General features: G+C 38.5%; 1 protein-coding gene across 4 annotated transcripts in view; it reads right to left on the reverse strand.

Annotated features, from left to right (window-relative positions):
• Window positions 1-759: 759 nt before the first annotated feature.
• LOC147871856 (transformation/transcription domain-associated protein-like) overlaps window positions 760-22132 on the reverse strand; it is a 73642-nt gene continuing 52269 nt past the window's right edge. For 3 of the 4 annotated variants that reach the window (XM_087360043.1, XM_087360046.1, XM_087360044.1), the window contains exons 4-7: window positions 5962-6059; window positions 5378-5463; window positions 4886-5107; window positions 760-4539 (exon numbers count right to left, since the gene is read on the reverse strand). In XM_087360043.1, coding sequence (XP_087216169.1) covers window positions 4489-4539; window positions 4886-5107; window positions 5378-5463; window positions 5962-6059 — 457 coding nt within the window. In that variant the 3' untranslated portion in view covers window positions 760-4488. Of the gene's footprint in view, window positions 4546-4885; window positions 5108-5377; window positions 5464-5961; window positions 6060-22132 lie in introns of all 4 variants that reach the window. The other variant, XM_087360047.1, reaches the window with a different exon arrangement.

Here is a 22132-nt window from a genome sequence, read left to right on the forward strand (position 1 = left end):
TTGGGGGAGGAGTACATATTTTTAAGCTCGTCATTGTGCAGTTTTCTCCATGCCCCATCATCTTCTCTCCTAGGCCCAAATATCCTCCTAAACACCCGATTCTCAAACACCTGCAATCTGTGTTCCTCCCTCTGAGTGAGAGACCATGTTTCGCACCCATACCACACAACAGGCAAGATTATTGTTTTGTATATTTTAATCTTCAGGTTCTTAGAAATCAGACGGGAAGACAAAATATTTTGAACTGAGATGTAGCGAGCATTTTCGGAATTTAGTCTCCTCCTAACTTCGTCGTGAGCATCATTTTGAATCGTTTTTGTTGTTCCCAAGTATTTGAACTTTGTCACACTTTCAAAGGATTTATGAGCCACCTTAATGTCTGTCGGGTACATCATCGTGTTCACAAAAGCCCGCCACCGGGGTCTATCCTGAGTCAGTTGCATCCAGTTCACTCCATTGAGACCCATCTTCGTAAGATTCGTCTTAATGTTATCTTCCCACCTACGCCGAGGTGTTCCCTTCAGGCCTTGTAAACTTTCAACTCGCCCTCACAACATCGGGTGAGGAGTTCGTCAAGCATTTTTCTCTCTTATCTGTCCCACTCCCGTTTTGGGTCCAGACATCTTCCTCGACACTCTGTTCTCAGAGGCCCTCAGTCTATGTTCCTCCCTCAAAGAGAGAGACCACGTTTTGCACCCATAAATACTTTGCACTCAATAATAGCAAGCATTCCCCAGATTTAATCTGCTGATGTAGGGAGATTCTTCAATATTTATTCTTCTAAATCCGGAATACAATTTCTTTCAGTTCCCTAAAACGCTTTAATAATGTCGATGTATCAAGAGATGAAAAGCGTTAGAATTATTGTTCAGAATACAAACCCCACTTCTTAGCATCCACGTATTTTTATTAAGATTCTGGGCCACGAAACACGTTTAATTCATTTAAAATTGTAAAAAGTTAATTGCCTACTGGAATATTCTTTTATTATAAATGTTGCCGTTAACAAACAGAAGTCAATCTAATGTTACTTGAAATTGTGTTAAAAAAGTTTAATTCTCTTACACGAGTTCACAAATGCAGACGAAAACATTAAATGTGATGAACAACAATATTTATAATTAGGAATCCCTTACCTCAAACTTTGTTCAATTGTAGGAGACCACGACGTCCACGGGCAAAGATCAGTTTAATCAAAATTAAAATGGAGAGAGTGGAAGGCGGTTTCACAGATTTCTTAATAATTCTTATATAAGATAAGAACTTGTGATATTCTATATTAGTAAGAATTACCACAAACAACATATTCCCTCCACCTAACATTTACCTGGGCAATACTCATTACAGCTGAATCTAAACGGTGACAAGCCGCTGCATCCAGTCTGTACAAAAAGTCATTATTTCACGGTCACCAACTCTGAAATGACAAATGTTCGTGTAAAAGACAGATCAATGAAAATGTCACCTTATATTTTAAACTGCGACAGTAGCTCAGTCTCTTGTGTGGAAGGAAACAATCTTGGATGAAGATAAGTGCAAAATTCCTCTGACAGCATAGCCGAGTTTCCAGGAAATTCCAAAGTGCAATGGCCGTGACATTCCACATGAAACCAGATTCATTCAGAATGGAGTTGCCTCTTTCCACATCCTACGTCATTAGGAACCCTGCATATTCCAAACTGCATCACAACACTGATATTTAAACACCGCAACCTATCTGCTGTCACACCACAGCGACCAGAATGGCATATCCAGATCACATCAGGCGTTATGAGTAAAGGTGACGATTCTGAAGAAAAAGTAACACACACATCGCGAAGACAAGTTTACTGCAATTACTGTCATCATCATTATTGCCATCTTCTTCTTCCAAACACCTGATCTGCCATATGCAACTTCCATGCTCATTCTTTTCCTTTCTGACTGCCTCACTAGAATCGTAACAAACTGGTAATATTACCAACTACAAAACATCAGTGCCTTCCTGGACAAACACGTAGTAGCTAGTTTTAACACTTTTCTTAGTATTCAAATTGAGCCGAGTTGTTTTGTAACGATTACGAGGACGAACAAGACCTCAAAACAATGTAGAAATACACGAATTCTGTCGGACAATGTAAAAACGTTCTAGGCTACGCTTCAGCAAGTTGTCAAATGTCACTTTCATAAATTACAAAGGGACCCTTTTCCCCCGCCCAGTAATGTATCCAACGCAACGAATTATGGTCGTATCACGTAGGAATATGGTGGGGACAAACGAAGTCAAATCAGACGACAAAACGATGAAGTAAAGCAAACGCGAAAAGCCGTTCAATATGACCTTCGTGACTGTGTGTTCGTAAATAATTTGTTTCGGCTACGGTAAACAAATGATCATTTCCTTGTTAACCAAAGCAACGCGCCATTCATTATGCTAAACTACGTTCAATTTTTCTGCTACCCTTTTTAAAACAATCCGCACACCTACGCCCACATCTTGGGGCAGATTTTTATTCAAGGTCTTGGTTACTCGTATGGTCACATTTCCAGCAATTACAGAAGCAGCAGTTTGCCAGAAGACAACTGCCTGCCTTCTCTCCCTCGCTCCACACCCAATTCACATAACATGATGGAAGGATGACTGTAAGTGCCAAAGAAACTGGCAGGGTGCTGGGGCCACCAACCCGGTCGCAAATACTTAGACATTCTGTACTGTGGACGTGGGGATTCCCCACTAAGTAAAGGAGAGCCACCAAAAATTTCTTACTTTGAGGAAACATCTCTCCATGACACCAGCAGCAGCACTCTCAATGTAATAACTTTAACAAGTAGAAACACAACAAAATAAAGAAAGCAATTCTACAAAACAATATTTTGTATCTGACATTACGTCAATAAACAGTTTTACGAGATGAGTTTTAGTGCACGCTGATTACTGAATTGACAGCATGTCTACACGAGAATTTCTGATTGTGGTCACAATGTTTATTAATATCCCGGGACCCCTTCAACATCGTGATCGTATGTTGATTGACTACCCAATAAAAAGATCAATAAAACGTGCAACAAACAAAGCTACGTTCTGCCTCCAAGAATCATACGCAAAGGAATCTTCACTCACAGACAGCTCAAACACTCTAATATTTTAACAAAAATCCTGCAAAAGAGCTGTACCACTTAAAGTCCTCTCCCTTCCATTTCAGCGCGGATTCTTACAGTAGTAGTTCTAGAAATGAAAGGAGGGGAGACACGGGTTTCGTATTGTATGCATTTCCTTCCTGATTTCTGCCCTCTAAAAAAAATAACTGAGGGTTTTAGTGGGTGCGATATGGGAGCCCAAGATGAGAGGAAGGAGGGGTTATGTAAAAATATATTTATGAGGGAGCAGCCAAAGTGGTCAACGAACACCAAACAGACATCATATATCATTTCATTTCCAGGTCAACAATCTTTAACCAAACTAAGTGGTCAATAACTTCGGCCTGTCTCTCTCTCACACACACAAAAACACAATCTCTACATTCTTCCTATAAACAATCTGACTGACAACACTAACAAATTAGTCTTTCGTAAGCCAAGAACTCTTCACAACCATTTTACAGACATAAAATAACAATCCTGACAACACCAGCACTGGTACATTGTGACCCACATAAGTGGCACTGCCTTTCTATACTTGGTTCCAACCAACCAAACCACTCCTCGATCCTAATGCAAATCCCCTTACCCCACCCGCAACCACGGAATATACCAGAAGTAATACTGAGCCTCATCACATGTCCATGAGACTGACACCTGACAACTCTCAACTTATGGTTAAGTCTCAAATAAATGGAACCTCTGACAGTCATCTCCATTTTTGCAAGCAAATCCAAATTCATAACGAACACCACACCACAAACTTACGACTTTTGTAACCGATCCCCTTGCTCAACACAGCAAACTCTCAAAATTAACCAAAAGCACAGAAAATATCCCGGCAGCTCCGCTCACTGTGCACAAAACTAAATTACTTACACTGGCAAATGCTCACTTATTAATTAGTAAACAGACCACATTAAAGGCTCCTCAGCACTGCACACATCTCACGTGTAACAAAACCTTATCACAAATAGTCACCACCCTCGTCTAAAAAGGATAAATAAACCTCACATTCTGATATCCTATGAACAATATCATGAATGCCTCTAGCGTACCACAGATACTGCAATAATGCCAATCCCTCACCACATTTACGTCTTTCAACATATCAACTCTCACACTTACAGTCACAACATCTAAAGTACCTAATAAAATTGGACAGACTCATCTCTCTCACACAACAACCACATCAAATACATTCTAATGCTCATGTACTCACACAACGAATGCCTGGTTCAGACCGATATCAGTCTCTTGCGGATACGAGTTTCCTTCTTTGTCCCAGCAGGTTTAATCTTCTGACATCAAGTCGGTCTGCCAACTGTTGCCGCACGTACTTCAACGCTTCTCTGGCTGGCAGTACGCGGGTCACGTGGTGCTCAGTAGAATCTGAAGGATCATTCTGTTTCTCGTAATCTGCTACTCCTAGAAAGAGAAAATACATTCACATTCAAGAAATCAAGACATCACACTCTTCTAAGAACACACAGTTTTACTTCACCAAGCAGGTAACACTCCCACCTTAGCCAATGAACAAGCACCTTCCATTTTCAGAAGACAAATTCTGTCAAGTTCATTACAAACCCATTCACAAGTTAACTTTAAATACGGGTCACGACCAGCGACCTGACAAATTCTGAACTCCCTCGCTCACATATTCATACTGGAGCCTTTCTTTCCTCCCCCCCAACAAATTTAAAACATTCGCCAAGTGGGCCATTATTCCACACGTCATAATACTGCAACTGCAAACTCTACAACTCACACACGTCACGTCAGACCCACGCAACTTCCGTTGCCACTGATTCAGTGGATATTTAACGAACAGTTCGCTTGCCGTCGGTTTGGAGCCGAGGATGTTGATCGCTGTCTCCAAGAAAAGAACAAGTGCCAGGTGTCCCGGCTTACAGGGCTCCCTCTCCTCGTGCCCCATTATGACAGCGAGGGAGTCTGTAAACACCAGTCGGTCCATGCCCTTCAGGTTCGCCTGTTTTGATGTCATGGAGAAAGGACGTAAATGAAAGATTAAGAAATGGCAAGCCACTACAACACAGCCAACATCTGTAGCACTTCTACTACTAAGGTGAATTCAACCGACAAGGGGCAAGAGGTAGCCGTATCAATTAGATTTATTTTCCATATCACCATCAGTAATGCCACTTTATAATGCCTTCTGGAAGCAAAGGTGGAAGCTTCACCATCAGTAATATAAATTGTTTCAATGTTGAACAATCTAAATTTATAAAACTGAACTCACCAGCTTCCTGTGATATCGCCACCATTGTGTAGTGACACACAAGGAACACCGTCGTAACTCTTTCATGGCTGCAGCAACAAACACTCCTACCAACTTACACAACAGGCCTTACTGGCTGTTCCAGATATGAAGCAGACGCTTTCAACAAGTTCACGTACTAAATGTGGTTTTAAGAGAGATTTCAGGTTCTCACAGTGGTCTTTGGGTTCTAACACCACTTGGACTTACAGAAAACCAACACCGATTATGGTTTTCAAACATTTAATGGTTCGCTATATCAGCTGAAGTTATCCTTGTGACTAAGCGCAATGCCATGAGGCAGTGGGAGCATGGAGGTAAACTCCATGCATTCTCAATTATAGAACTATGTGGAGGTCAGCCTCAAAATGTGGTTCCTTAAACTGCAAAGAAAAATCACGTTCTTCATTGTTTCTTTGTAGTCTCAATAGAAGAAATAGACAAGTTCTTTATTTCATTAAAACCATTTACTACTTTTCAGGAAAAAAGGTCTTCTTCTTTCAATAATGGCATTGCAATTCAGAAAATAAGTTCATTAAACAATTTACTCAAATGGATGAACTTGCCTGTGACTGCCATCTGGTGAGTGGCTCTGGCTTGCTTGTCCTGCAATCTGCACGCAATCCCATGGACTGCGGAGATCTCCACATGTGGATCATCAGAACTGCAACGGCGAATCACAATGAGTACAGATAATTACACTCACATCCTAATGTTCAGTGTACAAAATGTTGGTCACAACAGTGGCCAATGCAGTAGCTGCTTCCTAAATCAGCAACTGATGTAAAAGGGACAGAGAAAATGGGAAATCTGGGTTTATGATATGAGAAAGAAATACATTACGTGCAGATGCCTCCTGGTACTGGCAGGATACTAAACCCAAACTAATTGTGATACAGCCTCTAACAGGCTCACTGTACCAGTAAATAATGAGCTACTGAATTTCCACATGCAAGTCACAAAAACTGAGACTCCCACTACGTGTCTGTGGGTCATCCCAACCGCATCGCCTGATGAATTGTGTCCATCATGCACAATGGTCATGTCAGCTACCGGAGCAAAGTCTTGCTACCTCCGTAGTAATGATGGACTCGAAACTGCATAACGGCTGAAGTATCCCATATGCTTGCATTCACGCCTACCTGAAACAAAACCATGTACAGAAATAAACATCCGCATTGAGAGACCAGTATTAATTCTTACTACGAAGGCACTCTACACCACATTAATAACCTACTGGCTACTAATCCGGCCTTTCGTGCAACCAAAATATTTCCCACTTTACGTACTTCACACAGGAGAAAGATGACAAACATCAGTTCAAATAAACTTGCAAGCATCGGAAATATAAGAGAGTAAAGCTGCACTCGACTGGGCATGCATCCTACCATCACGCCGTCCGAAGTAAACAATAACAGCAGAGGAGCAGCGCCATTTTCTCGCACGCAGGGACGGCAACGTCTGAAAAACAGCGAACACATCCCGCCACCGGCGGAGCATGAGGGATATTCAATGATCAATATATGCGCACCCTGACGAACTGTCCTGTCATCTACCAACAATACACCTGAGTTACATGCCCCTCCGCGAACACTACACGGCACTGCCGAACCAAATGCTGCCTGAAATACCACTCCACAGTTTGTAAACTTATAAGCACCTGAAACGTAATTAAAGCCCTTCTGCCTTCTTGTCCACATGAAGTATTGTGGTTGTTATCAGGAATACAAAATATATTTGTGATTACATAAACTTTACATCAGGTACCCATCATATATGAGTTTGTTGTAAATGTAAACTGTGCTGTAGTTCACTGAAACATAATATAAAATATTCTCTTTAGCACCACTTTAAAGAAACAATATTATGCCTCCTTTTTTTGGGAACCAGGAATCTGACCATCTCCTCACTGCGGTAAATTTTGCCTGACTTTTCCTCCCTCCAAGCAGCTGAATAACCACGATCCTAACTTTGCGGTCTTATCGCGTTCCCTCAGTACTAATCTACACTTACCCACATGCTCCTGCCATCCTAAAGTGAACTGCGTTAATTTGTATTTTGGCTGCAATGTACCAGAGTAATAAGCATTTGTATAATCCATTTTCATCAAAATATTCTTTGCATTACGGCAAACCTGACACTATTTTAAATGAAGTTATTATAGAATCCCTTGACATTTTAGATTTCTTTACAGACAGTTACAGTGGTTATATGTGATTCCTCACGTAGCAAACGGAAAACGATTCACCACTGGGGGAGCCATCACACTTCTTACTAATGTACTGGTGAAATTGTTAAATGCAACTAAGAATATAAGGACATAATGCAGAGAGCTTATAACATTTCAATCTCTATCCATCTCCTACCCTTATTCAAAAGACTGAAACCTCTATCATTTCACACACACGAAAGTTTAACGTTACGTTAGAACAGTCCGGGAACTGAAACCAATAAGTGAAGAGAACGCTGTGGCAACGCAAAGACAGTCACCATTTCAACATATTTCACTAGGAGACAGGAACAAAATTCGAATGTCTAAGATACCAAAGACCACGAACAAAAGTGCTTTCAAGTATTTAGGCTGGAAGAGGGTTAAGAATTTTGATTAAACTTTATTTATTAATTTGTGGTTTATATAAAGTCAGTGTCAGAAGCTCATACAATGTAGCATAGATGACAATATTTGCTTTTAGGTTCATGAACATGCTCTTTCTTGCATGGAAATTTTAGAATGCCGTCTTCTGACAAATTATCAACAAACTGTGAAAGTGTGGAAGAATGGAGTCATGTTTTCATATTTGTTATCTTTAATTTCTAATACATTAATCTGTTACCAGAATAATGGTTAATTGCAAATGTTGGTAAACAAACTGCTAAGGAAAATATTGTTGAATGAAAATTTCAGTCTACAATTATTACACGTATAGCACAAAATTTCTCAGGTTATGTGCATCTCATGTTACTTGTAGGATAATAAAAGGAAGGAAGGTGGCATTTCAATAATATTGATGCACAAGGCATGCACGTACTGTGTTTGAAAGAATATTTATTGTAACTGGCCACTTCATTGACGTGGGGGGGGGGGTGTGGCATGGAAACATTACGATGGATTTTAGGGAAATATGTTTTGAACCTCTGAGATGATTGGAAATGGCTGACCACGGATTCCCATGTGCAGGTGTTGTTATTACTCTTGATTAATCTCCCAACTGTAGGCTGCTACTTATAGTGGCAACGATATCAAATATTTTCCAAGTGGGCACAATGTATATTTTGTACTCCTTGGCCTTTGATTTAAGAATGATCACAATTTCCTGCATTGGAGAACATGACCACATTATGCTACTGAAAATTTTATCAATGGATAGTACCACACCAATGACCATGAAGTTGTAAACCCAACATCCCCGAATTAGAAAATGAAGAAACACAGTAAATATTATTGAAGAGGCAGCACTACATACATAGGAAGATAATATTAAAATCGTCTTCTAACTAGTTCGAACTCAGCAAGTACATGAATTATTGCTCCTGTCAGTATGACATCTGAGTTCTGAAAAATTACCTCACAATTACACTTCACATTCTGACAGAAGACTCTACACAAAGAGGCGAAATAACACGTGACGTTTACAGAAATTTGTTAAAAAGAGTTACAAAAGACAGGATACTACTCTACCTGTACAAAGGAAAGCACATCACAGAAAGGCGTGGGATACGAACCCACGGTCCCTGCGACCAAGAGGCTACAAGGACCGCGCGGCCACTTTGACGCAATGTACGATGTGACATTTCAGGTACTAAGGTTTTTTTCGTAATTTTGGTGGCATTTTTCCTCTGGACACGGCGATATTTTGCGAATGATTTATGTACTTTTCACAAAATACACACCGCAATGTAGAACTTACGTTGCCACTTATCAACTTCTCGTTACCTTGAACTTGAGGTCGCCGACAGGACGTTTGGCGTACGGAATTCCAAAGAAACGCCACTTAATATTTCTTGTTTCGGATAGATGCTAAAACATTTGCCTTCAGCAAACCTTGTTGCACTCTGACCATTTGTTTACTTGAGGTCTGCCATCTTCAGAGGCGAGGCTGCCAACGCGCAGATCCGACGGCCCACCATGTCTCCAAGTCTGTGCGCTGGACTCCAGAGATCCAGATCCATTTTAAGTTACTGCATTATTTATTAGTAGCATAAATGGAAAGAAATCAATACTTTCGAATGGCATCGAGGACTAATCCAAAGTCAGCCAGTACTGATTCTGTCTTGAACAGTCGGCTGGTCCCATTTGAATAGTCGCCATTAAACTACGGTTGGAACTATTTGATTTCAGTCGGTAGGTATCAACGTAATTTATGTGTTCTAGAAATAGAGTTCTATGGGACCATCAACAAGATTAATTACCACCGTTCAATCACGTATTAACGCGTGCTACCTATAATGAATCTCAATGTAAGGAAGTCTTCTCGGTGACGTGAGAGAATAGAAACAAGTGAAACAACAATCCAACATAACACGCAAGAATATGTGCGGTTCGCCACATTGAGACATACGACTTCAGTGAGAAGATATTTCCATGCCATGTGTGCTCAGTAAAGACGTTTGTACGAGTTAGTAACACGTAAATCATATACAGACATCGCGTATCTGCAGAAGCTGGACCTATGTAATTTGAGAAAATTTATTCTATATAAAGATGACTGAGGTCACTGTAGTAATTACATGTAGTGTAATATAAAATTAAATAAATATTTTAATAAATTATTCTTCTTGTGACAACATATATACTTCCACAATGAAATATTCAATAACATCATATTTAAGTGATAAGTGATTGGTGTACATGCAATTACTGAAAGTATGTGTCCAATAAAATATCTTTGAAAAAAAATTAAATCAGGTATGAAAGTGAAGCCCAGAATATAATATACTTTTTAAAGTGACGGAATCGAATTTTTAAGTGTTTAATAATATACAATTAACCATAACGAGCTCAAGGTGCCCTCACATGCGCAAGTCATACGACTGCACTGCGCAACAACGTCTGCGCAGGTGCCCCACTAACCTAATCTAACCTAACCTAACCTAACCCAAGCCAACCAAAACGGGGTAATCTGCATCAGTGTAAAATGGTTTCCTGCGCACGAATTTTGGAAAAAGCGAATGGATGCTCAGAAATTATTGAAATTTTGTATGGACGTCATGCCACAGGTAAGTTAATGATATTCATACTCTATTATGTCTTATCGCTTTTTAGAAATTCGTACGAAGGCATCAAAGTCGTGAGGTGGAGGATGCGCAAAGTCGGCCACGACCACTTATCAATAACGATATTAAGCGCTCACACAATCCCCATATAACACAATTAGTGCTTATATGCGTGTAATATGTCATAACACGTCTAAAATTACATAATGTTTCCACAAGAAATATTTCTTCCAAAATTGATGCAGTGTAGATGTTGACGCAAATACATAGCAGATTCATGCGTAACGATGACCCAATCTAACTCACTATAAATAAGTATCATGTAACTAAAGAATCAAAATAAACATACGTGAATGATATTACGTCATTTATTAATATAAATCGCCTCACAAAAAAACTGAATATAAATTTCTGGTACATCAATTGCAATGTTTGGTGGGCGCGGAATTCGTGGCGCACGTCAAACTTGTGGTAACATATTAGTTTCCTATGTCAAACTTCTACAAAATATATCGAAAATATTGCCTCACATATACTCGAGGACACGACGTTCAAACACAAGGACGCAGTCTATCGGAAAAATACGGAACCAAAGATAAGACGTGCCATCTGTGACGAACTCAATGGAAAGAAATCAATAATTTCGAATTGCATCGACGACCAATCAGAAGCCGGTCAGTACTTATTCTGTCTTGGAACAGTCGGCTGGTCCCATTGGAATAGTCGCCATTAAACTACGGTTGGAACTATTTGATACCGGTCGGTCAGTATCAACGTAACTTTGTGTTCTAGGAATAGAGTTCTTCGGGACTATTAACAAGATTAATTACCACCGTTCAATCAAGTATTAACGGGTGCTACCTGCACTGAATCTCAGTGTAAGGATGTCTTCTCGGTGACGTGTGAGAATAGAAACAATTGAAACAACAATCCAACATAACACGCAAGAATATGTGCGGTTCGCCACATTGAGACATACGACTTCAGTGAATGGACATTTCCATGCCATGTGTGCTCAGTAAAGACGTTTGTAAGAGTTAGTAACACGGAAATCATATACAGACATCGCGTATCTGCAGAAGCTTGACCTATGTAATTTGAGAACATTTATTCTTTATAACGATGAATGGGGTCACTGTAGTAATTACATGTAGTGTAATATAAAATTAAAAAATATTTTAATAAATTATTCTTCGTGTGACAACATGTATACTTCCACAATGAAATATTCAATAACATCATATTTAAGTGATAAGTGATTGGTGTACTTGTAATTACTGAAAGTATGTGTCCAATAAAATATCTTTGTAAAAAAATTAAATCAGGTATGAAAGTGAAGCCCAGAATATAATATACTTTTTAAAGTGACCGAATCGAATTTTTGAGTGTTTAATAATATACAATAAACCATAACGAGCTCAAGGTGCCCTCACCTGCGCAAGTCATACGACTGCACTGCGCAACAACGTCTGCGCAGGTGCCCCACTAACCTAACCTAACCTAACCTAACCTAACCCAAACCAACCAAAACGGAGTAATCTGCATCAGTGCAAAATGGTTTCCTGCGCACGAATTTTGGAAAAATCGAATGGATGCTCAGAAATTATTGACATTTTGTATGGACGTCATGCAACAGGTAAGTTAATGATATTCATACTCTATTATGTCTTATAGCTTTTTAGAAATTCGCACGAAGGCATCAAAGTCGTGAGGTGGAGGATGAGCAAAGTCGGCCACGACCACTTATCAATAACGATATTATGCGCTCACACAATCCCCATATAACACAATTAGTGCTTATATGCGTGTAATACATCTTAACACGTCTAAAATTACATAATGTTTCCACAAGAAATATTTCTTCCAAAATTGATGCAGTGTAGATGTTGACGCAAATACGTAGCAGATTCATGCTTAACGATGACCCAATCTAACTCACTATAAATAAGTATCATGTAACGAAAGAATCGGAATAAACATTCGTGAATGATAGTACGTAATTTATTAATATAAATCGCTCACAAAGAAACTGAATATAAATTTCTGGTACATCAATTGCAATGTTTGGTTTGCGCGGAATTCGTGGCGCACGTCAAACTTGTGGGACATATTGGTTTCCTATGTCAAACTTCTACAAAATATATCGAAAATATTGCCTCACATATACTCGAGGACACGACGTTCAAACACAAGGACGCAGTCTATCGGAAAAATACGGAACCAAAGATAAGACGTGCCATCTGTGACGAACTCAATGGAAAGAAATCAATACTTTCGAATTGCATCGACGACCAATCAGAAGCCAGTCAGTACTGATTCTGTCTTGGAAGAGTCGGCTGGTCCCATTGGAATAATCGCCATTAAACTACGGTTGGGATTATTTGATACCGGTCGGTCAGTATCAACGTAACTTTGTGTTCTAGGAATAGAGTTCTTCGGGACCATTAACAAGATTAATTACCACCGTTCAATCAAGTATTAACGGGTGCTACCTACACTGAATCTCAGTGTAAGGATGTCTTCTCGGTGACGTGTGAGAATAGAAACAATTGAAACAACAATCCAACATAACACGCAAGAATATGTGCGGTTCGCCACATTGAGACATACGACTTCAGTGAATGGACATTTCCATGCCATGTGTGCTCAGTAAAGACGTTTGTACGAGTTAGTAACACGGAAATCATATACAGACATCGCGTATCTGCAGAAGCTGGACCTATGTATTTTGAGAACATTTATTCTTTATAACGATGACTGGGGTCACTGTAGTAATTACATGTAGTGTAATATAAAATTAAAAAAATATTTTAATAAAATATTCTTCGTGTGACAACATGTATACTTCCACAATGAAATATTAAATAACATCATATTTAAGTGATAAGTGATTGGTGTACTTGTAATTACTGAAAGTATGTGTCCAATAAAATATCTCTATAAAAAAATTAAATCAGGTATGAAAGTGAAGCCCAGAATATAAAATACTTTTTAAAGTGACGGAATCGAATTTTTGAGTGTTTAATAATATACAATTAACCATAACGAAATCAAGGTGCCCTCACATGCGCAAGTCATACGACTGCACTGCCCAACAACGTCTGCGAAGGTGCCCCACTAACCTAACCTAACCTAACCCAAACCAACCAAAACGGGGTAATCTGCATCAGTGCAAAATGGTTTCCTGCGCACGAATTTTGGAAAAAGCGAATGGATGTTCAGAAATTATTGAAATTTTGTATGGCCGTCATGCCACAGGTAAGTTAATGATATTCAACTCTATTATGTTTTATCGCTTTTTAGAAATTCGCACGAAGGCATCAAAGTCTTGAGGTGGAGGATGCGCAAAGTCGGCCACTTATCAATAACGATAATATGCGCTTACACAATCCCCATATAACACAATTAGTGCTTGTAAGCGTGTAATACATAATAACACGTCTAAAATTACATAATGTTTTAACAAGAAATATTTCTTCCAAAATTGATGCAGTGTAGATGTTGACGCAAATACGTAGCAGATTCATGCGTAACAATGACCCAATCTAACTCACTATAAATAAGTATCATGTAACGAAAGAATCGGAATAAACATACGTGAATGATAGTACGTCATTTATTAATATAAATCGCCTCACAAAGAAACTGAATATAAATCTCTGGTATATCAATTGCAATTTTGGTGGGCGCGGAATTCGTGGCGCACGTCAAACGTGTGGTAACATATTGGTGTCCTATGTCAAACTTCTACAAAATATATCGAAAATATTGCGTCACATTTACTTGAGGACACGAAGTACAAACACAAAGACGCAGTCTATCGCAGAAAATACGGAACCAAAGATAAGACGTGCCATCTGTGACGACCTAAATGGAAAGAAATCAATACTTTCGAATGGCATCGAGGACCAATCAGAAGCTAGTCAGTACTGGATCTGTCTTGGAACAGTTGGCTGGTTCAATTTGACTAGTCGCCATTAAACTAAGGGTGGAATTATTAGATTTCCGTCGGTCAGTATCAACATAAATTTGTGTTCTAGAAATAGAGTTCTTCGGGACCATTAACAAGATTAAATACCACCGTTCAATCAAGTATTAACGGGTGCTACCTACACTGAAACTCAGTGACGTGACGTGCGAGAATAGAAACAATTGAGACAACAATCCAACATAAAACGCAAGAATATGTGCGGTTCGCCACATTGAGACATCCGACTTCAGTGAATGGACATTTCCATGACACGTGTGCTCAGAAAAGACGTTTGTACGAGTTAGTAACACGTAAATCATATACAGACATCGCGTATCTGCAGAAGCTGAACCTATGTAATTTGAAAATATTTATTCTTTATAACGATGACTGGGGTCACTGTAGTAATTACATGTAGTGTAATATAAAATTAAAAAAATATTTTAATAAATTATTCTTCGTGTGACAACATATATACTTCCACAATGAAATATTCAATAACATCATATTTAAGTGATAAGTGATTGGTGTACTTGTAATTACTGAAAGTATGAGTCCAATAAAATATCCTTGTAAAAAAATTAAATCAGGTACGAAAGTGAAGCCCAGAATATAAAATACTTTTTAAAGTGACGGAATCGAATTTTTGAGTGTTTAATAATATACAATTAACCATAACGAAATCAAGGTGCCCTCACATGCGCAAGTCATACGACTGCACTGCGCAACAACGTCTGCGCAGGTGCCCCACTAACCTAACCTAACCTAACCTAACCTAACCTAACCCAAACCAACCAAAACGGGTTAATCTACGTCAGTGCAAAATGGTTTCCTGCGCACGAATTTTGGAAAAAGCGAATGGATGCTCAGAAATTATTGAAATATTGTATGGACGTCATGCCACAGGTAAGTTAATGATATTCATACTCTATTATGACTTATCGATTTTTAGAAATTCGCACGAAGGCATCAAAGTCGTGAGGTGGAGAATGCGCTTAGTCGGTCACGACCACTTATGAATAACGTAATTAAGCGCTCACACAATCCCCATATAACACAATTAGTGCTTATATGCGTGTAATACGTCATAACACGTCTAAAATTACATAATGTTTCCACAAGAAATATTTCTTCCAAAATTGATGCAGTGTAGATGTTGACGCAAATACGTAGCAAATTCATGCTTAACGATGACCCAATCTACCTCACTATAACTAAGTATCAGGTAACGAAAGAATCGGAATAAACATACGTGAATGATAGTACGTCATTTATTAATATAAATTGCCTCACAAAGAAACTGAATATAAATCTCTGGTACATCATTTGCAATGTTTGGTGGGCGCGGAATTCGTGGCGCACATCAAACTTGTGGTAACATATTGGTGTCCTATGTCAAATTTCTACAAAATATATCGAAAATATTGCCTCACATTTACTCGAGGACACGACGTACAAACACAATGACGCTGTCTATCGGAAAAATACGGTACCAAAGATAAGACGAGATATCTGTGATGAACCAATGGAAAGAAATCAATACTTTCGAATGGCATCGAGAACAATTCAGAAGCCAGTCAGTACTGGTTCTGTCTTGGAACAGTTGGCTGGTTCCATTTGACTAGTCGCCATTAAACTACGGTTCGGATTATTTGATACCGGTCGGTCAGTATCAACGTAACTTTGTGTTTTAGGAATAGAGTTCTTCGGGACCATTAACAAGATTAATTACCACCATTCAATCAAGTATTAACGGGTGCTACCTACACTGAATCTCAGTATAGGGATGTCTTCTCGGTGACGTGTGAGAATAGAAACAATTGAAACAACAATCAAACATAACACGCAAGAATATGTGCGGTTCGCCACATTGAGACATACGACTTCAGTGAATGGACATTTCCATGCCATGTGTGCTCAGTAAAGACGTTTGTACGAGTTAGTAACACGTAAATCATATACATACATCGTCTATCTGCAGAAGCTGGACCTATGTAATTTGAGAACATTTATTCTTTATAACGATGACTGGGGTCACTGTAGTAATTACATGTAGTGTAATATAAAATTAAATAAATATTTTAAATTATTCTTCGTGTAACAACATATATACTTCCACAATGAAATATTCAATAACATCATATTTAAGTGATAAGTGATTGGTGTACTTGCAATTATTGAAAGTATGTGTCCAATAAAATATCCTTGTAAAAAAATTAAATCAGGTATCAAAGTGAAGCCCAGAATATAATATACTTTTTAAAGTGACGGAATCGAATTTTTGAGTGTTTAATAATATACAATTAACCATAACGAGCTCAAGGTGCCCTCACATGCGCAAGTCATACGACTGCACTGCGCAACAACGTCTGCGCAGGTGCCCCACTAACCTAACCTAACCTAACCTAACCCAAACCAACCAAAACGGGGTAATCTGCATCAGTGCAAAATGGTTTCCTGCGCACGAATTTTGGAAAAACCGAATGGATGCTCAGAAATTATTGAAATTTTGTATGGACGTCATGCCACAGGTAAGTTAATGATATTCATACTCTCTTATGTCTTATCGCCTTTTGAGAAATTCGCACGAAGGCATCAAAGTCGTGAGGTGGAGGATGCGCAAAGTCGGCCACGACCACTTATCAATAACGATATTAAGCGCTCACACAATCCCCATATAACACAATTAGTGCTTATATGCGTGTAATACATCATAACACTTCTAAAATTACATAATGTTTCCACAAGAAATATTTCTTCCAAAATTGATGCAGTGTAGATGTTGACGCAAATACGTAGCAGATTCATGCGTAACGATGACCCAATCTAACTCACTATAAATAAGTATCATGTAACGAAAGAATCGAAATAAACATACGTGAATGATAGTACGTCATTTATTAATATAAATTGCCTCACAAAGAAACTGAATATAAATCTCTGGTACATCAATTGCAATGTTTGGTGGACGCGGAATTCATGGCGCACGTCAAACTTGTGGTAACATATTGGTGTCCTATGTCAAATGTCTACAAAATATATCGAAAAAATTGCATCACATTTACTCGAGAACACGAAGTACAAACACAAAGACACAGTCTATCGGAAAAATACGGAACCAAAGATAAGACGTTCCACCTGTGACGACCTAAATGGAAAGAAATCAATACTTTCGAATGGCATCGAGGACCAATCAGAAGACAGACAGTACTGATTCCGTCTTGGAACAGTCGGCTGGTCCCATTGGAATAGTCGCCATTAAACTACGGTTGGCATTATTTGATACCGGTCGGTCAGTATCAACGCAACTTTGTGGTCTAGGAATAGAGTTCTTCGGGATCATTAACAAGATTAATTACCACCGTTCAATCAAGTATTAACGCGTGCTACCTACACTGAATCTCAGTGTAAGGATGTCTTCTCGGTGACGTGTGAGAATAGAAACAATTGAAAAAACAATCCAACATAACATGAAAGAATATATGCGTTTCGCCACATTGAGATATACGACTTCAGTGAAAGGACATTTCCATGCCATGTGTGCTCAGTAAAGACGTTTGTACGAGTTAGTAACACGTAAATTATATACAGACATCGCGTAACTGGAGAAGCTGGACCTATGTAATTTGAGAACATTTATTCTTTATAACGATGACTGGGGTCACTGTAGTAATTACATGTAGTGTAACATAAAATTAAATAAATATTTTAATAAATTATTCTTCGTGTGACAACATATATACTTCCACAATGAAATATTCAATAACATCATATTTAAGTGATAAGTGATTGGTGTACTTCCTATTACTGAAAGTATGTGTCCAATAAAATATCTTTGTAAAAAAATTAAATCAGGTATGAAAGTGAAGCCCAGAATATAATATACTTTTTAAAGTGACGGAATCGAATTTTTGAGTGTTTAATAATATACAATTAACCATAACGAGCTCAAGGTGCCCTCACATGCGCAAGTCATACGACTGCACTGCGCAACAACGTCTGCGCAGGTGCCCCACTAACCTAACCTAACCTAACCCAAACCAACCAAAACGGGGTAATCTGCATCAGTGCAAAATGGTTTCCTGCGCACGAATTTTGGAAAAACCGAATGGATGCTCAGAAATTATTGAAATTTTGTATGGACGTCATGCCACAGGTAAGTTAATGATATTCATACTCTATTATGTCTTATCGACTTTTAGAAATTCGCACGAAGGCATCAAAGTCGTGAGGTGGAGGATGCGCAAAGTCGGCCACGACCACTTATCAATAACGATATTAAGCGCTCACAAAATACCTATATAACAGAATTAGTGCTTATATGCGTGTAATACATCATAAATCGTCTAAAATTACATTGTTTCCACAAGAAATATTTCTTCCAAAATTGATGCAGTGTAGATGTTGACGCAAATACGTAGCAGATTCATGCGTAACGATGACCCAATCTAACTCACTATAAGTAAGTATCATGTAACGAAAGAATCGGAATAAACATAGTGAATGATAGTACGTCATTTATTAATATAAATTGCCTCACAAAGAAACTGAATATAAATCTCTGGTACAACAATTGCAATGTTTGGTGGGCGTGGAATTCGTGGCGCACGTCAAACTTGTGGTAACATATTGGTGTCCTATGTCAAACTTCTACAAAATATATCGAAAATATTGCCTCACATTTACTCGAGGTCACGACGTACAAACACAAAGACGCAGTCTATCGCAGGAAATACGGAACCAAAGATAAGACGTGCCATCTGTGACGACCTAAATGGAAAGAAATCAATACTTTCGAATGGCATCGAGGACCAATCAGAAGCCAGTCAGTACTGGTTCTGTCTTGGAACAGTTGGCTGGTTCCATTTGACTAGTCGCCATTAAACTACGGTTGGAATTATTCGATTTCCGTCGGTCAGTATCAACCTAAATTTGTGTTCTAGAAATAGAGTTCTTCGGGACCATTAACAAGATTAATTACCACCGTTCAATCAAGTATTAACGGGTGCTACCTATAATGAATGTCAATGTAAGGATGTCTTATCGGTGACGTGTTAGAATAGTAACAAGTGAAACATCAATCCAACATAACATGCAAGAATATGTGCGGTTCGCCACATTGAGACATACGACTTCAGTGAATGGACATTTCCATGCCCTGTGTGCTCAGTAAAGACGTTTGTAGGAGTTAGTAACACGTAAATCATATACAGATATCGCGTATCTGCAGAAGCTGGACTTATGTAATTTGAAAATATTTATTCCTTATAACGATGACTGGGGTCACTGTAGTAATTACATGTAGTGTAACATAAAATTAAATAAATATTTTAATAAATTATTCTTCGTGTGACAACATATATACTTCCACAATGAAATATTCAATAACATCATATTTAAGTGATAAGTGATTGGTGTACTTCCAATTACTGAAAGTATGTGTCCAATAAAATATCCTTGTAAAAATATTAAATCAGGTATGAAAGTGAAGCCCAGAATATAATATACTTTTTAAAGTGACGGAATCGAATTTTTAAGTGTTTAATAATATACAAATAACCATAACGAGCTCAAGGTGCCCCCACATGCGCAAGTCATACGACTGCACTGCGCAAAAACGTCTGCGCAAATGCCCCACTAACCTAACCTAACCCAAACCAACCAAAACGGGGTAATCTGCATCAGTGCAAAATGGTCTCCTGCGCACGAATTTTGGAAAAAGCGAATGGATGCTCAGAAAGTATTGAAATTTTGTATGGACGTCATGCCACAGGTAAGTTAATGATATTCATACTCTATTATGTCTTATCGCTTTTTAGAAATTAGCACGAAGGCATCAAATTCGTGAGGTGGAGGATGCGCAAAGTCTGCCACGACTACTTATCAATAACGATATTAAGCGCTCACACAATCCTCATATAACACAATTAGTGCTTATATTCATGTAATACATCATAACACGTCTAAAATTACATAATGTTTCCACAAGAAATATTTCTTCCAAAATTGATGCAGTGTAGATGTTGACGCAAATACGTAGCAGATCCATACTTAACGATGACCCAATCTAACTCACTATAAATAAGTATCATGTAACGAAAGAATCGGAATAAACATAGTGAATGATAGTACGTCATTTATTAATATAAATTGCCTCACAAAGAAACTGAATATAAATCTCTGTTACATCAATTGCAATGTTTGGTGGACGCGGAATTCGTGGCGCACGTCAAACTTGTGCTAACATATTGGTGTCCTATGTCAAACTTCAACAAAATATATCGAAAATATTGCCTCACATTTACTCGAGGACACGACACTCAAACAAAATGAGGCAGTCTATCGGAAAAATACGGAACCAAAGATAAGACGATCCATCTGTGACGACCTAAATGGAAAGAAATCAATACTTTCGAATGGCATCGAGGACCAATCAGAAGACAGTCAGTACTGATTCCGTCTTGGAACAGTCGGCTGGTCCCATTGGAATAGTCGCCATTAAACTACGGTTCGGATTATTTGATACCGGTCGGTCAGTATCAACGTAACTTTGTGTTTTAGGAATAGAGTTCTTCGGGACCATTAACAAGATTAATTACCACCATTCAATCAAGTATTAACGGGTGCTACCTACACTGAATCTCAGTGTAGGGATGTCTTCTCGGTGACGTGTGAGAATAGAAACAATTGAAACAACAATCAAACATAACACGCAAGAATATGTGCGGTTCGCCACATTGAGACATACGACTTCAGTGAATGGACATTTCCATGCCATGTGTGCTCAGTAAAGAAGTTTGTACGAGTTAGTAACACGTAAATCATATACATACATCGTCTATCTGCAGAAGCTGGACCTATGTAATTTGAGAACATTTATTCTTTATAACGATGACTGGGGTCACTGTAGTAATTACATGTAGTGTAATATAAAATTAAATAAATATTTTAAATTATTCTTCGTGTAACAACATATATACTTCCACAATGAAATATTCAATAACATCATATTTAAGTGATAAGTGATTGGTGTACTTGCAATTACTGAAAGTATGTGTCCAATAAAATATCCTTGTAAAAAAATTAAATCAGGTATCAAAGTGAAGCCCAGAATATAATATACTTTTTAAAGTGACGGAATCGAATTTTTGAGTGTTTAATAATATACAATTAACCATAACGAGCTCAAGGTGCCCTCACATGCGCAAGTCATACGACTGCACTGCGCAACAACGTCTGCGCAGGTGCCCCACTAACCTAACCTAACCTAACCTAACCCAAACCAACCAAAACGGGGTAATCTGCATCAGTGCAAAATGGTTTCCTGCGCACGAATTTTGGAAAAACCGAATGGATGCTCAGAAATTATTGAAATTTTGTATGGACGTCATGCCACAGGTAAGTTAATGATATTCATACTCTCTTATGTCTTATCGCCTTTTGAGAAATTCGCACGAAGGCATCAAAGTCGTGAGGTGGAGGATGCGCAAAGTCGGCCACGACCACTTATCAATAACGATATTAAGCGCTCACACAATCCCCATATAACACAA

The sequence above is a fragment of the Zootermopsis nevadensis genome, unplaced genomic scaffold (genome assembly GCF_977971745.1).
Source record: "Zootermopsis nevadensis isolate Lab colony 2312 unplaced genomic scaffold, Znev_1.0 Znev_ptg000037l, whole genome shotgun sequence".
In the NCBI taxonomy this organism is placed as follows: domain Eukaryota; kingdom Metazoa; phylum Arthropoda; class Insecta; order Blattodea; family Termopsidae; genus Zootermopsis; species Zootermopsis nevadensis.